At 43.1% G+C, this 17,418-nt stretch overlaps 1 protein-coding gene across 7 annotated transcripts in view; it reads right to left on the reverse strand.

Annotated features, from left to right (window-relative positions):
• Window positions 1-17,418, reverse strand: part of ARID1B (AT-rich interaction domain 1B) — a 443,851-nt gene that overhangs the window by 377,529 nt on the left and 48,904 nt on the right. For all 7 annotated transcript variants that reach the window (XM_039234083.1, XM_039234081.1, XM_039234078.1 and 4 more), the window contains exon 2: window positions 14,136-14,330. In XM_039234083.1, the coding sequence (XP_039090014.1) occupies window positions 14,136-14,330 (195 nt within the window). The remainder of the gene's footprint in view (window positions 1-14,135; window positions 14,331-17,418) is intronic.

The following is a 17,418-nucleotide window of genomic DNA, read 5'->3' on the forward strand; positions in this document are numbered from 1 at the left end:
CTTCAAACAGGAGCCCTGTTGCTTTCTGAACAGATCCATCAAAGCACTAATATGAGTAAAGATGAAAGGAAAATTTGAAGCCGGCAGAAGAAAAAAAAGTTGGATCCTCTGCTCGTGTAAACTTAAGATGTGAAAAATTCTATCAAATTCACAAAGACCCCTTAAGCCCTATTCAGACCGAAAAGCGCCCCCCACATTCCTCTCCCAAATCCAGCAAACTCCTACTCAAAAACCTAGGTGTTAGGCCACCCCTTCTACACAGCTTTCGTTGTTCCCAGAGCATGCTGCATGATCTGCAAATCTCACTACAGCACTCAGTACCCTGTCTGCTAAAGAACGACATACATGTCTTCCTATGAATGCACTCCGAGCTCCGCTACGGGTATCAATAAATGTCTCATGACAATCAGGTGAACAAACCACTGAAGACCTTAATAATATTCTCTTAATTCAATAAAACAAAAATAATAGCAAACCAAATGGATGTAGGAAATGATCATTTTAATCTGAACCCAAAAGAGCAACTTTCAAAATTCATCAGGGGCCTGGTTGGTATAAAAAAAAAATCAGTCTGCATCCAGACATTTAATCTAACACTCTCTCCCTTCCTATCCCCCCCCCCCCCCCCCAGGGAAGTGCCCCCTCTGTGATGCCACAGCACCGGGCATGGATACGTGAACTCACTACATACAGCTCAACTTCTTTCTGTGCAGAGCTGCAGAGAGCAAAGACCAGGTTACCGCCATCTTTACGTTGCCCAGTGCGTGTATGGTATAGAACATATAGCACACAGTCGGTGTACGTGTGCTGGGTTAAGGTGGAAGCAAGTCACCGTTTTTCTTTGAAGTGAATCGCTTTCTCAAATTCAAATAATTTCATTTTAAAGAAAACTTTCAAATGTACTACCACAAACAGAAAACCAGTCGTACCTGCCACAAATGGAAGATAACCACAAAATGCATGCTATGCAGATAACACACTATGATCACATTCTTTTTTTTTTTTTAATATTTTATTTATTTCTTAGAGAGAGAGAGACAGCGTGAGCAAGGGAGGGTCAGAGAGAGAGGGAGATACAGAATCTGAAACAGGCTTAAGACTCTGAGCTGGCAGTCAGCACAGAGCCCGAAGCAGGGCTCGAACCCATGAACTGTGAGATCATGACCTGAGCCAAAGTCGGACGCCCAACCGATTGAGCCACCCAGACACCCCACTATGATCACATTCTAACAGGATGCTGAAGCCTGCCTAAGGCACTCAGACTGAGGCCTGTTCCTGAGAAAATGAGAAGATGGTAGGAGGGGTATGAAGTGCTGGAATGGTATCAGAGGAGACTTCCATTCATAAGAAAGACAAAATATATAAGAAAATGCCTTTTCTACCAGATGACTCAGTGCTATGTAATTCTGGGTCTAGGTGCCCCCCAAAATGATCTTGCCTCACATCAGCGGAACATGCAGCACACACTGAAAAGCACTGGGCTCAATGGTCTTTACAGCAGCACTGCGACCTCAGGCAAGCTACCCACGCGCTGGGTCTCCACACTGGCAAAGCAGTCACCTACCTAACAGCTTTGGTAAGGATTCAATGAAGTGATATATGCAAAGGGTTTATTTAGTAAGATGCCCTGGCATGTAGGACAGTCCCGATAAACACCAGAACAATGAAAAAATCCTATTGTTCTAACATACGATGGTACAGCCGCTACACTTGGGCAGTTCCTTAAAGAGTTAAACACAGAATTACCATACAACTTAGCAATCCTACTTCCTGGAATGCACTCAAAAGAAGTTAAAAAGGGTATTCAAATACATACTTGTTCACAAATGTGGAAAGTAGCACTATTCAGGGTCACCTGGGTGGTTCAGTAGGTTAAGCATCCGACTCTTGATCTCAGCTCAGCTCATGTTGGTGGTTTTGAGCCCCGTGTCAGGCTCCGCGCTGATGGTGCGGAGCCTGCTTGGGATTCTGTCTCTCCTTCTCTCTGCCCCTTCCACCATGTGCTGTCTCTCTTTGGCTCATGCTCGCTCTCTCGCTCTCTCTCTCTCTCTCAAAATAAATAAACTTTTAAAAAAAAAGGAAATAGCACTATTCACAGTAGCTGATAAGTGGAAACCCACATGTCCATCAAGAGATGGAGAAATAAAATACGCTATATCCATACAATGGAATAATGTACAGTCATAAAAAGGAACGAGGCACTGATATATGCTACCACAGAGAGGCAGTAAAAGAAGCTGGACACAAAAGGTCACGTATTATAGGATTCAGTTTATATGAAATATCAAAAATAAGTAAATACACAGAGACACAAAGCAAACCAGCGGCTGTTGGCAGGAGTTGAAGGAGAAAGAAATAGGAAGTGAGCATTTAATAGGAACCAGAGTGTCATCTGGGAGGTAAAGACAATGTTTTAGAACCTAGATAAAGACGATGGTTGCACAATACTGTGAATTGTACTAAATGTTAATGAACTGAACACATTAAAATGGTTAACTTCTTGTTATATGAATTTCACCTTGATAAAAAAAAAATTCCTGGGGCACCGGAGTGGCTCAGTTGGTTAAGCATCTGACTTTCGATGTCAGCTAAGATCTTGATCTCACAGTCTAAGTCCAAGCCCAGTGCTGGGCTCTGTGCTGGGCATGAAACCTACTTTAAAAAAATTAAAAAATAGGGGCGCCTGGGTGGCTCAGTCAGTTGAGCGTCCGACTTCGGCTCAGGTCACGATCTCGCGGTTTGTGGGTTCGAGCCCCGCGTCGGGCTCTGTGCTAACAGCTCAGAGCCTGGAGGCTGCTTCAGATTCTGTGTCTCCCTCTCTCTCTGACCCTCCCCTGCTCACGCTGTTTCTGTCTCTCTCAAAAATAAATAAAACATTAAAAAAATTTTTTTTAATTAAAAAATAAAACAATCCTGACTCTAAGTGTGATAGACATAGTAGGTAACATTCCACTTTCAACCTGGTAAAAGTCACAAAGACTTTCCAAGAAACTAATATTTGATGTCGAAATTAGGCTACCTTCACTACAATCCATCGTACTATTCAAAAATCCAAATGGATTCTAGTCTCAGTGATGAGAAGCATTCCAGTTTTACCAGAACCGTGAAATTTATGCTAGTGTGGCCCAAAAGTGTCAAGGATCTGACGTTCTTGCTTTGCCACTTAGCACACAAATCTGAACAACCTAATTAACCTCCCTTGCCTCAGTTTCCTCATCTATAAATTGAAGATTCTAACACCTGCCCCAGGAGGCCATGATGAGGACTATGTTAATCCATGTAAAGCAGTGTAACAGTGCCCGACAGAGTAAGCCCTTGATAAACGTTAGCTCTCATTATTATTCATAAAGTGGAGATAAACACGGCAGGAATGACATGCGGGCACCCACGGAAAAACACCTAGTGTGGTTCCCAGACATGGCGACTGCTGTCATTCTCGGCATCTGGTGACAATCCCTCATATTTTACAAATAGAAAACTGGGCCCAGGAAGATAATGATGATCATGAGGAGGAGGAAGGAGACAAGGAGACCATATCTATCCTGAGGCACTAAATCCCTGTACTTTCTTAACAGTGAATCTATCCTGCATCGTCAATTGAAATAAAGCACACAGGGATAAATTTTAAGATTTCAATCTAAATTACATTTCTTTACTGCTAGGTGTAACTTTCATTCTAGGCAGTGACCTCTGCTTCTGGAAACAAGCAAAAGTGCAGTGTAGGCAGGCGGAAGGGCAACAGTTCCAAATCTTGGTCTATAACACACCTTTTATCTTTTTTTCTTCTTTTGAAATCTTTATTTATATTCTAGTTAGTTAACATGTAGTGTAATAATGGTTGCAGGAGTAGAATTTAGTAATCCAACACTTACAGACAAGACCCAGTGCTCATCACAAGTGCCCTCCTTAATCCCCATCATCCATTTAGCCCATCTCCTGCCCCCAGGCCCCTCTATCAACCTTCCGTTTGTTCTCTATAGTTAAGAGTCTCTTATGGTTTGTTTCCCCTCTCTCTTTCCTTTTTCCCCATTCCCATATATTCATCTGTTGTGTTTCTTAAATTCCACATGAGAAGTCATATGGTATTTGTCTTTCTCTTGACTGACTTATTTTGCTTAGCTCCATCTATATTGTTGCAAATGGCAAGATTTCATTCTTTTTGATAGCTGAGTAATACTCCATTTTATATATGTACCACATCGTTTGACTATTGTTGATAATGCTGCTATAAACATCGAGGTGCTGGTACTGCACCTAGAATCTATATTTTTGTATCCTTTGGGTAAATACCTAGTAGTGCAATTGCTGGGTCATCGGGTAGCTCTATTTGTAATTTTTTGAGGAACCTCCACACTGTTTTCCAGAGTGGCTGTCTGGTGGTGGGAATCACCAGCAGTGCAAAAGGGTTCCCCTTTCCCCGCATCCTCGCCAACATCAGTTGTTTCCTGGGTTGTTCGTGTTAGCCATTATGACAGCTGTGAGGTGGTATCTCATCGTGGTTTTGATCTGTATTTCCCTGATGACGAGCAATGTTGAGCATCTTTTCATGTGCCTGTTAGCCATCTGGATGTCTTCTTTGGAAAAATATCTAGTCAGACCGTCTGCCCATTTCTTAACTGGAATATTTGGTTTTGAGGTGTTGAGAGTTTGACGGGTTCTTTATAGATTTTGGATACGAACCCTTTATCAGATATGTCATTTGTAAATATCTCCTCCCATACCATAGGCTGCCTTTTGGTTTGATGACTGTTTCCTTCACTGTGCAGAAGCTTTTTATCCTGATGAGGTCCGAACAGTTCATGTTTGCTTTTGTTTCCCTTGCCTCCGGCGACATGTCTAGTAAGAAGTTGCTCTGGCCGAGGTCAAAGAGGTTGCTGCCTGTGTTGTCCTCTAGGATTTTGATGGTTTCCTGTCTCACACTGAGGTCTCTCATCCATTTTGAATTTATTGTTGTATAACATAGCTTTTCTAAAAGCTGAGCTTTACAGAAGTGCTCGGACTCCATCAAGCACATGAAAACAATGTCTGCTAAGAGTTGTGGGTTCAACTTACCAGTGACACTTAACGGAAAACTGCAACATCACATTTAAAGTCTTTTCCCCATAAATTACTGATTTTTATGCAATTCCAGGATAAGCTTGGATGTAAACTGTTGCCCCACCACGGATGGCTTTAAGCCCCGTACACCGCCTCCACACTCCCACCATTATGGCACAGCTATGACTCCCCTGTGAAGGAATTCCCCTCCTCCGGCAGTAAATCCCTGCTGGAAGAATGTCTGTTTTCCATAAACGGCATCCTAACTATTTGGGGGCTTTTCCTCCATAAGCACTGTCAGATGACCAGCATTAGGACAAAGATCTGAGCCTGTATCACACTTACGCCAAATCCGATTCAGCTACGATCTAGAAATCTTTGTTCGCCTCCCCGCCACTACTAAGAATTACACTCCATACAAGAGAACTCAGAAGAACGTTACCAGCAATGACGTAAAGGAGCAGCTGGCTCCAATTTACCCAGCAGGGTTAGAGTCGTAGCGAGGACTACGGGCCCCTAACGCCACACACACTGAAACACACAACGCCAGAGAACCACCGCGCCACACCACCTCCTCAGGGCCTAACAGTAGGGCTACCAGTAAGCCCAGTGCCGTCAGCAGGCTTCCGCCCACATGGGCACGGAGCCGGGCACGACGAGCTCAGCCCGACACAGCAAGCCACGGAGGGAGAGCGAGCCCTCAGCCGGTGCCTGACACAGCACGAACACGTCCGGACCGCTCCGCGTCGGGCTTCGCAGCTTTCCCTGGCTGGAGTCTACAACTCGGCAATTCTCTCCCCCGCCTGCTGTGCGGTGCCCTGGACTGTTCCAGATGAGGGGCCGCGGCAGGGCAAGACCCCTCCCTGCTGCCTCCGGCCTCCGGCCTGATTGGAACCACAGCACACCAACAACACACCTTCCTTCCACGAAGGAAGTGAGACGGCGGCGCAAGGGGCGGGCGGAGTGTGCGATTTTACAGTCTCAGCAAGTCAAATAAACATCTGAACAGAAACCTAAAAGTAGTAAGACGGCAAGGCCTGCAAAGCCCTGGCCAAGAGCCTTCCAGGCAGAAGGAAGAGCAAATACAAAGGCGCAGAGGAAGGAGCGGGCCTGGGGGGAGCCTCGGGGAGTCTGAGGAAAGTGAGGAGTCACAGGAGCAGTGCCACAGTTTGACTCATACCATCTAAAAGGACCATTCTGGGGCTCTGGGTGGCTCAGTCAGTGAAGCACCAACTTCGGCTTGGGTCATGATCTCATGGTTGGGGAGTTCAAGCCCTGTGTCGGGCTCTGTGCTGACAGCTCAGAGCCTGGAGCCTGCTTCAGATTCTGTCTCCCTCTCTGTCTCTCTGCCTGCCTCTCTCTCTCAAACATAAATAAACATTTAAAAAATTAAAAAAGAATAAAAAACAAAAGGACCATTCTGGTCGCTCTGCTGAGAACGACTGTGGGGCAGCAAGAGTCAGGAGTCAAGGTAATCCTCATGGGAAATGGTGGGGCTTAAGCCCAGGGTAGTAGCCATTGAGGTGGTGAGAAGTACGCCATTTCCAATCTATTGTGAAGGAAGAAGCAATGGGATTCTTTATGTTTTATTTATTTCTGACAGAGAGAGAGAGACAGCGTGAACGGGGAGGGTCAGAGAGAGAGGGAGACACAGAATCTGAAACAGGCTCCAGGCTCCGAGCTGTCAGCACAGAGCCCGACGCGGGGCTAGAACCCACAAACCGTGAGATCATGACCTGAGCCGAAGTCGGACGCTTAACCGACTGAGCCACCCAGGCGCCATTGGGATTCTTGAACAGAATGAAAGGCTGAGAAGGAGGAGGTGCTGGCCTCGGCAAGCAGAAGGAGAGAGCTGCCATTGACTGAATCAGGAAGACTGAGGAGGGAGAGTTCTACCCAAGAGAAACTCTTTCAGGAGTAGCTCTGTGTTCTCTACAAAAACCTGGTACCCAAAATACTCTGCCTCCCACAGCTGAGAACTCAGAACTCAAATTCGTAGATTCCGTGCAGCCTAAACACAGTCAGATGACGACAAGTCTTTCTACCAGTCAGACCAAACAGAGCTGACTCTGATTTTGAAGTCAGCACGCTGCACGTTGCTTAATGCCAACTTCCGGTGGGCACTGGAGTCGTTCCTGCAGCCCTCTGCCTCATTCTCTGCCCTGCACTGTATGGTTCTCCTGACCTCGTGCGTACGTGTCCTCCTGGGGCTGGCTCCAAGTTTGCTGGGGCACACCTGACGTCATGAGGACTGAGGGCCAATCGTGTCACCAGGTCATCACTCTTTCTGCCCTTTATTTTTGAAACCACCAAGGGAGAATAGGGAGAAGCTCAGCAAGGGAAACCAATGGAGAAGGAAGAGAGTGCTCCTCAGCAGCCCAGGGGGCTTGAAAGGAATTCCGGTCTTTTCTCTTCTCCCAGGTATCAAAATTTGGCCAACTACCTGGAAAAAAGATTCTCTTGGGGCGCCTGGGTGGCTTAGTCGGTTAAGCATCCGACTTTCGCTTGGGTCATGATCTCGCAGTTCGTGGGTTCGAGCCCGGCGTCGGGCTCTGTGCTGACTGCCAGCTCGGAGCCTGGAGCCTGTTTCAGTCTGTGACACCCTCTCTCTCTGACCCTCCCCTGCTCACGCTGTCTCTCTCTCTCTCCTAGAAATAAATAAAACATTAAAAAAAAATAAAATAAAATAAAATATACTCAAGCAATTCTAATGCTACCTAAACATATGCTTAACATTCACATCTCAAAAACGAAAACATAACAGAGAAGCTTAAGAGATATTTTTTTGAAAGTCCATGAAAGTAAAATACGTAGAATTCAGATGTGAGTGAGAAAACAGCATAAGCTACAAGCAGAGAGCAGGGACTATACATCACATATAATCTTTAGAATATCTAGAACAATGTAAATGTTCAGATTTTAAAAAAAAACATGTCTGTATAGACTTTCTAATATAAAAGTAGCTATCCTAACTAAAAGAGAAATCATCTCGTATTTTCTCATTAAACATTCAAGTATAAAAGCTGGTCTCTGCTCATTTTGAGGGAAAAGGCGAATAATTTAAAAATTTTGATTTAACTTGAAACGTGATGTCTTCTAATCCTCACCTATTAAGAATGTCACACTTAATGCTTCAAAATATGCATAAATTCAAGTACAATATAAAAAGTAAATAAAACCACTTAAGTATCCCGGAAATTTACATTTTAAGGAGCAAATAAAAATTATCGTATCTACAAATCTTTACAAAAATATTCTCTTGGTACAAAAATCCATCTACAGGGAACTTTGGCATCAAAGATAGTAGCATCTGCTATCGACTTGGAAGCAGAAATAGGAGGTGTAAATGTATTTTGTTGGTAAACCTTAAATACCTTCATGTTCACTGATGAAGAACAACTGAGGAAATCTAGACAGAATGTGGCCAACAAAAGGCCATTATTTATACAAATCTGCAATCTGCTGAAAGGACTGCACACATTTCACGTGTACGAGCAATGCAGCTTGGCTCCAGGTCTTTCAGTACAGAGCACGCCTATACACAAACGCTGTAAAGCACAGAGTGCAAGGAACTCTCCGCATTCACTGTTCTAGTGGCCAAAATGTTTACCTTCACATTACTCACCTATTTGTTTATATATGTACATATATCTACATGCACATAAAATACAGGTTTGATATATATGATATACAGATACATTTTGTTGCACTCACATACCACTCACTGTCACACAGGTGTTATGTGTGTGTGCAAGCAAGCCCATACACACGCAGGTGCAGATGGGGGTGTCTGGGTGAGTGTAAACTATCAAAAAATTAAGAGTCTGAATGTAAAACAGACACTAGGACCCATTCTTCTCCACTATGTTAAGTCAAGCCTTCCTTTCTCATCCTATCACCCCCCATCATGCTCCTTAAAAATAGGAACTCTAAGCTCTTCATAGGCAAACCCAAAATTAAGTCCTGATTATTGGATTCACATTTAGGATTCAGAGACCGAGTCCAAGCAAACATTTCATGTCAAAATAAAAAAACCTATGGAATTGTTAAGTCTTTAATTAACACCCCCCTCCCCCACTCCCACTAATCCTGACTTTTCAGAGACATTGTTCAAACTGGATCAAAACATAATTTAAAAAAATTTTTATTTATGGGGGGGGGGGAACACATACCCAACCAGGGTAGGGGAAGAGAGAGAGGGAGAGAGAGAATCCCAAGCAGGCTCCACGCGGTCAGCACAGAGCCTGACGTGGGGCTCAAACTCACAAACCACAAGATCATGACCTGAGCTGAAGTCAAGAGTCAGATGCTCAACCGACTGAGCCACCGAAGTGCCCCTCAAAACATAATTCTAACTGTATTTTTAAAAGTAAATCTTTTCTACCAGAATAAACTGACAATATAACGTAGTAACTAACCCAGGTGGGAATCCTAGAACTTGCCTGGCTGCCTCAATAACCCCAAAGAAAACATTTATTTTAGCCAAACAATTGTAATGTTTGTCTCCTTTTAAAACATCTGCTGCCAAGATAAACATTTGCATTGGAAGAAGTGTTTTGGCTGTTAAGATGGTACCAAATAAAATGCTTATGTTCTGAAATAAATATTTTACTCAAAAAACACACAGCACAATAGACATCCAAAGAGTGCAGAAGATAAACTGAAGGCACAAATGAGAATAACTATTGATTTCAAGCGTCTTTTTTCAAAAGAACCTGTTTTAATTAGGTATTAATTTAGATTTAAAGTGATAAGTTCAGATGGATCACTTTAACAGAAATAACTAATTTCTATTTAATTTTGCCAGAATATCTTTCAAGATGATTATATTTCACGTTCTTACTGTCGCAAAGGTTTTCGCAACACAGATGTGTTTTTAAAACTAAAGAAGCTGTGTTTTTCCATTATAAAAGCACTCAATGCATAAATCTCTCACTTTGCCCTCTTTCCCTTTTCCTGGTTTTATACCGCTAATCGGCATTAGATTATACAAACTTTTTTGCAACAAGATACAGACAGTTAAAATATCAACCCACTAACCTTTGATAACTCAGGAAAAATCTCGGGCTACATGCAGTAATTGAAATGTGCTTGACACAAATAAATATATCTTTACTACTGTGGCCTATTTCCCCTAGGTGCCATTTCTTTTATATGAAAATCTTTTTTAAAGCAAGTTGGCACAGAACTATGTAAACATTTATGATCATAAAGGACAAGAGAAATAAAACAAAACATTTGCTCACCCACAACCCTGATCCAAGAAAAGGTACATTAGTATCGAAGTCTTTTTTACCAAAAAAATCTGAAAAACTCAGAATCAGATTCTGGTAACTTTAAAGATTACACTTTCTCTGTATGTAGCTCTGTGTTACATGAAATCAACCAGTATACTTTTGTTAACCATCTCCAGGTTTGAATTCCAGGAGCCTAGAGGCAGAACATTCTCCACAGAGGCATAGAAAATTCATTTCCCCTCTCAGTTCAATAAAAACTCAAGCAGACTGGTTTTTAGGGCACTGTGCAAAACTAATCTGTTTAGCTATGTATTTGCCTGATGATGTGGGAGAATCAGCACGTGAAAGACCACAAATCTAGTTCCAGTTAATAAATACCAGAATGATGTACTATTATCATGTCATGCTCAAAGACCTAGTCGTGAGTATATTTCAAAAATAAATGTCTCACCATACAAATCAAGAATCAGCAGGTTAATACTAATATCAAACACTCAGTGGCCAGTTCCTCCGTAATCTCAGAAACAAAAAGCAAGCAGTGATACTACTCATGTTAAATTTCATATAAGCATGGCAGTTCTTTCTAGTGGAATACTCATTTAAAATTCCTATCACAGGAGTGGAATGCTAGCCAGGAATCACACTGTGACCCCTGAGCCAAAGACAACTTACCACTCAGCTGGGAAGTGGGCAACTCAATTTACAAACTTGAATTCCTGCATTTTAATCCTTTGCAGAAATATATGAGCAATATTAAATGAACTGGATCAGCTCATTAGAGGTTCACAAACCAAACACAGAAAGCTTTGGAGGCTGTCCAAAGCAAAGTCATGCCTAGGTGGTGATGTCCACTCAATAAAAACTCAATGTCATCATTATCTTTCAACTTTTTCCCTGAAAAACATGAGCAGCCATGACTACAAAAATGCTGAGCCAATCACATTAATACTCAGAGAAAACAGCACCAGCAGCCGATCACGGTGCCAGGAACTTGTCTGTGGACAAATTTGTAATTATCCAAAATTCACAAAGCAACCCAATGAGAATTCTTCACCAAAGAACAACGCTAAAGCTAACAAAATAATTGTGCTCTGATAACCTTTACCCAATACCCTCTTTTTTTTCCATTTCAAAGCTATTAATTAGCTTATACCTAACTGATCGCTTGAACTTGGTATTAAGAAGCTGTTGTCTCCTTTAAAATGTTACACACATTCAAAAACGCATTCACAGCTATTTTTAGCCTTCCAGTTATCACACAAGATAACTATATTTCAAGACTATATTATAACTAAATGAAAGGATGAAAAACAATACAAATTTCTTAGAACCTTCCATGATGACAAACGCAATATGAAAGTTTGACATTTTACAGCCAGGGCATTCAGTTTCTTACCAGATACACTATTTTCCTTTCATTATCAGGAAGATCTGTCCTTAATTAGAATTAGACGTTTCTTCTGGTCTGCAGTAAAAATACCTAATCTAAAAATCTTAATTAAAAATTTGCTGAAATACTTGGTGAGTTATCTTCATCTACTTGTCCCTTCAAATAAATCCAAGAGTTACTGGATTTCAAATCTAGGTAAATAAAAGCCACAGGGATTTAAGAAAAAAAAACAAAAAGCTGAGAAAAGTAAAGTTACTCTTATGTATTTAACGTACATAGCCTGCTTCTAGCCTTACACATGTGTGGTTAGAAAATAATGAAAAAAAATTCATAGGTAATCATTCTTTACATGCCCTTTCCATTTGTTGGGATTTCCACTTTCAGATTGCAAATTATGCTAATGTTGAAAACCTGTGCTAAGATTTGAACTCATTCAGAGAATGAGATAAAGGAGCATCTAGGAGCTTGCCATGAACACCACCCTTCGAAATGACTTTCCAATCTGACATGAGGAAAATACAGTAGAAAGATGCTTAGCCTGGGTGGCTCAGTCGGTTAAGCTCGGGTCATGATCTCATGGTTCATGAGTTCAAGCCCCACCATCGGGCTTTGTGCTGACAGTGCAGATCCTGCTTGGGATTCTCTCTCTCTCTCCCTCTCTCTCTCTCTGCCCCTCCCTGACTTGTACTCTCTCTCTCAGAGTGAATAAATAAACTTAAAAACACTTAAAAAAAAAAAAAAAGAGAAAAGAAAAGAAAGAAAGAAAGAAAAAGAAAAAGAAAAAGATGCAGAAAAACAAGGCATGGTTTCTGTTTTATACCGCCAGGTCGGCCACTCCTCCCCTTCTGCCTCTATTCTCGCCCTGTGGCCAGACTCATCCCACACCCCTATCAGCCCCCACTGTGAAGTCAGCTACAAAGGAGAATTAGAATTTTTGGCAGCTCGCTGCCTGGGCCTTCTTGCCCCCAACCAAAGGCAAATTAGATTAAAATTCAAAGGAGGAAGAGAAAAATCACATCTTACTTTTCAATTGTGTACAAATTATTTCCCTCTCACCATTAGCAACCTCGCCTAAAGATGTTTTACTCTAGGCAGCAAAATATTGCTGGAAGAAGGAAGTCATGTTGAAAAAAAATTAACAGAGCAATTAAGTGTGCAAGTGACAGAGAGAGTTCCGGGCAGCCAATTTAATAAAGGACAGTGAGAACTAGTGACAGTAACAAAGGCTGTTTAAGAAACCAACAGCTAGGACTCAAAGGCTGACACTTCTAAGCTTTCCCTCCAACCACCTTAAAATAAAACTATCATCGAAGGAGGGGCAGAGATAAAGAGGGAAACCAGTATTCAGTCTACAGAGGAAAAAGCTCACATGCAACTTAACAGACACAGCTCTGGAGCCCGTCAAAGGGTATCGTCCTCCACATCCACTTTACAGAGACCAAAAGTCTGATCCATTTTTCCCTCTACAGATGATTTTTGGTTAAACATTGGGAAGAATTTGTATAGAGGAGGTATACGAAACAGTGTGGGGTCACCTACCTGGAGGGGCAGTAAAATGCACACCGTCCGCGCAATGCACCCTCCCCCACCCCAGATTAAAGACAGGGTGTGGGAATTCAGTAAAATGCACGTGGATACGCCAATGCACCCCTCAAACTCCAGATTAAAGACGCGGTGTGGGAATTTATAAATAAGGCTCTCTGGGGTGTCTAGTAACTAAATGCCCTAATGAGTCTGAATTTAGTCTTTTCCTAATATCATGCTTCCTTAGGCCAACATTATAAGGATATACTCTCAGTATCCAAGAGACTGTAGGTTTACTCTTCTGGAAGGTATATGGGCATTTAAGGTAACTCTGACTATTTGATTCTACAGAAAAATACTGGGTTTTAAAAGGAAGGGAAGTCTTTTTTGCTTTAAGTAAAAACACAAATCCATCAAAATCTAAGAAAACAGATATATACCAAATACTCTTATATGAAATTAACAGGTTAATGAATAAATGCAAAAAAACTTTTGGGGAGAATACAAAACTTTTCTCAAAAATGATGCCATTTTCACAGTTATTTATTCTTTAAGTTAAAACTTCACCTTTAAAAATCTATTCACAGTTCAAATCTGCCAGTCTGCCATCAGAAACGTTAGAAAGCCAAGTTCACTAGAGGGGTCAGATCTATATAATTTGCTGCAAAATGAGAATACTGCCTATCTCCCAGATACAGCCAGTAACACAGTAACAGCCCTCTACCAAACGGCTATTTTCTCCGCTTTGTCTAAGAAGCTCACTTTTCCTTCTTGAAAAGAAAAAGAAACTGCACCTACGATTCCTTGAAGAAACTATGATAATTAAAAGAAAGCAGAACATCGGTGAAATGCCCCCAATTCTCAGTACCAGTATTAGGTAGATAGTAAAACCCAAAGACCAGAGGATCACCAATTTGGAGAGGGCTGGGGTAAAAACTAGCACAGACCTGCTGCTGTGGGTACTGCATGCCTCCCATGGCCCCTGGGGTCCGACCCTGGATGCTGAATGGATAGCGCTGTGGCCCCGGGGGGCCGTAAGAGCCTCCTGGGTAAGGGCTGCTTTGCTGAGGCTGAGAATGAGGGTTACTGCCCATTCCATACAACTGAGGCCTCTTCATCACCATAGGATCCATGGGGCTGCCCTGTGAAAACATAAACAAAGACACGCATTAAGTTGTTATTTATTACAAAGCCAGACTTTGTTATACTCACACAGATGTTAAAAACACAACTATCCTCAATTTTGAAAATATTAAAAACAGACAATATATACAAATATCAAATCATTACACCTGAAACGAATATGCTGGAAGTCAATTACTGCATTAAAAAATAATAATAACCTTGCAAATAAAAACCCAGAAGAACACTTAAGAAAAACACCTAGATAGCTACAAGACGTTTATTTTTTACTTTTAGGGAGGCTTTAACAATTAAAGAGGGATCCAGTGTAAACCAGAGAAGGAAAGAGTTTGCAGAAAGAAAACAATTGCATCTAAAATCTGCTATACATATAGGAAATGAGCATGATTAATGTCACCCAGCTCCTGTTAACTTTACGACAAAGTATACGGAGTGGTTAGCAAGGCTTGCTGACTTCAAAGTATTCTTAGAACAACGACTTTACTTTGGACCCAAGTCTGGAACTCCTGATCAAACAGTAATGAATCTGAGTGCTCATTAGAAAGTGAAAGGGTAGATTTTAGATAATACAGAACGTCTAGGGTGAAAAGTTTCGAAGATCACCAGTGCGCATGAATAGGCTCCCAGACTATGAGTCACAAGCCACCGTCCCCACGTCAGTATCTTACCAAACAGAACTAGTTCAAAACTAGACTCTGAGTTTTATTTTTGGTTTAGTGAGTCAGCCCATGAGCCTCAGGGCCAAGGCCATTCAGCGGAGCCAGAACTAGAGCCTCAGATGGGACTTTCGTGTCCTGGGTGCTTCAAAGGAGCAGTGCGATGGTGGGGGAAGTCCCTCCCCACGGGGCTAAAAAGGCCTGCAGCATACATCTCACAGATACTGCCTGCCTGCCTTCCTGCCTTCCAGAACCATACACTGACTCCTACTGTATGCCAGGCTCTATGTAATATATGTGAGGATTCTCCAGAAAGCTCAAAGATGAGCAGAATAAATGAAGGGACAAGCGCCAGGCTCAAGGTGGGGAGGGAGAGGGCATAGAGGACCACGCAGCAGAAGCAGCCGCAGAAAGTAGAGGCTCCTCGGAGCTGGGCTTCCTGGGGGGGTCAAGGACACATAAGCAGTTCAGATCCAGATGAAGCAAGAATTTGCAAAGAAGCTGAAGCAGGTGGCAGCCAGCACGTGGGGGAGCCTTGGATGTCATCTTAAGGGCTTCAGACTGCATCCTGGGGATGAACCCCTGGGTGCTTTCAACAGAGAGAACTCTAACGGGATCCAGCTTCCGGAAGGACTGCTCCCAGGCGGCTGGCTGGAACCGGGGAGGGCTGCCACCGCAGGCCAGTGAGCTGAGGGCCTGAACTGGAAGCGCTGGTGGGAGAGAGCAAGCCCAGACTCCAGCGACAGGATGGAGACGCAGCACAACGTGGAGATGGAGCGAGTGAGGGAGAGGACAGGTCCAGGGTGGGTGAATAGATGATCAGACACCACCTGACATAGAATACACGGAGGTAGAAGCAGATGGACCCCCTCCCCTGGATGCAGGGGGAGCCTTCAGTATACTACATATGCAGTCTGAGGTTCCTACTGGAAACCCAGCTGAAAACATCCAGAAGGAAGGGGCCCAATACGTCTGTAGCTTGGGGAGTAAGGGCTGAGCTACAATAATAAACAGGGAAAGGTCCGCATACACAGGATATGTGCTCCTGCACAGGCGGTGATCTTTCTGTTGTACTCACTACTGTGTCCCCACGATGCAAGTCAAACAGCACACCTGGCGCACAGCAAAATGTTCACCCAACACTGGATGAGTTAATCAACAGGAAGCATATAAAACCTCAAGAACTTTATCCAGGAAGAATAGATGAAAAAACAACAATGCGTAGAGGACACGATTCTAGAGAGTATCACCATTTAAGGGAAAAGGGAAAGAAGGAGCCCACAGAAAAGCCAAAAGAAGGGTTGGGAAGCATAGACTCTAGAGAGTATGGAGTCATGGACAAGAAGGGAGTCGTGCGTAGAAACAAACCAGGCATGCCAACGCAGCCCGGTGTCCAACAGGTGAGGGCAGAAACCTTTTCCGCAGGCGACTTAGAAGGTAACTGCTGAGTCTGGCCAGGGACAGCCTCATCACAGAGCTGAGGGCAGTAACCAAAAGACAGGGAGCTAAGACAGGAATGGGAGGTGAGAGGGGGAGCCAGGAGCACAGACCCAGCTTGGGGAGGCTCCCTGAACGGCCGGTCTTCCCTCCCACCTACCCCCCAGCCCAAGGCCACATGCAGTCCTTGCCCGCCTTCCTGCATGTCCTCTGTGGGCGGCATGTCAGGCACCGGAAAAAAATGAACATGCATCAGTGTCCTGGAGAAACGAGTGACTCGCTGAAGGAGACAGGCTGAACAGAGACGACAATGCCCGCCGTGGACATCCTAAGTGGACCGTGCAGAGGGGGCAGCTCAGTGGGTATGTGATGGGCTATCACAGCTCCTTCCCATGCGGAAGCTTGGTTCTGAGGGATTCGTAGCAATCTGCCGGGAACTGATCTCACCTGAATGAAAATATGGGCAAGCCGAACAGTTTGACTCGAAATTCACAATTTCATGGACTTTTAAATGTGTTACTTTCACCCGTCAAGGAAATGTTGTGCTTTACAATGACAGAAGTTTCTCAAACGATATACTGATGTTACACCACCTGGGCTGGCTTCACAATTCAACACACAAACACGTATGTTGATATACTGAAATAAAACTAAAATCGAGTATTGAGAATTAAGTTTTCCCAGAATCATATAAATTAAAATGTGTGCCTAAAAAAAGCAAACTGTAATTATTTTCCACACTTTCCTTCAAAAGATAAAATAAAACTTTCCGTGGGAGTGTGAAAATCAAGGCTGAGCTGGTGATTTCAGAATCCGCACAGTGAATGAATGGCCAACAGAGAGGCTGAGTAAATCAGATTTCAGGCTACATTTCTAATATGGGGCCCTGAGGCAGCTCTATCTTCACATTCAATCTGGATTAGCCAGGGCAGAGGAAAGGTCTACTTATTTCACTTTAAATAGTGCACGACCAAAACTGCCTTAATTAAAGCAG

The sequence above is a fragment of the Hyaena hyaena genome, unplaced genomic scaffold (genome assembly GCF_003009895.1).
Source record: "Hyaena hyaena isolate Hyena2069 unplaced genomic scaffold, ASM300989v1 scaffold_81, whole genome shotgun sequence".
Taxonomy (NCBI): domain Eukaryota; kingdom Metazoa; phylum Chordata; class Mammalia; order Carnivora; family Hyaenidae; genus Hyaena; species Hyaena hyaena.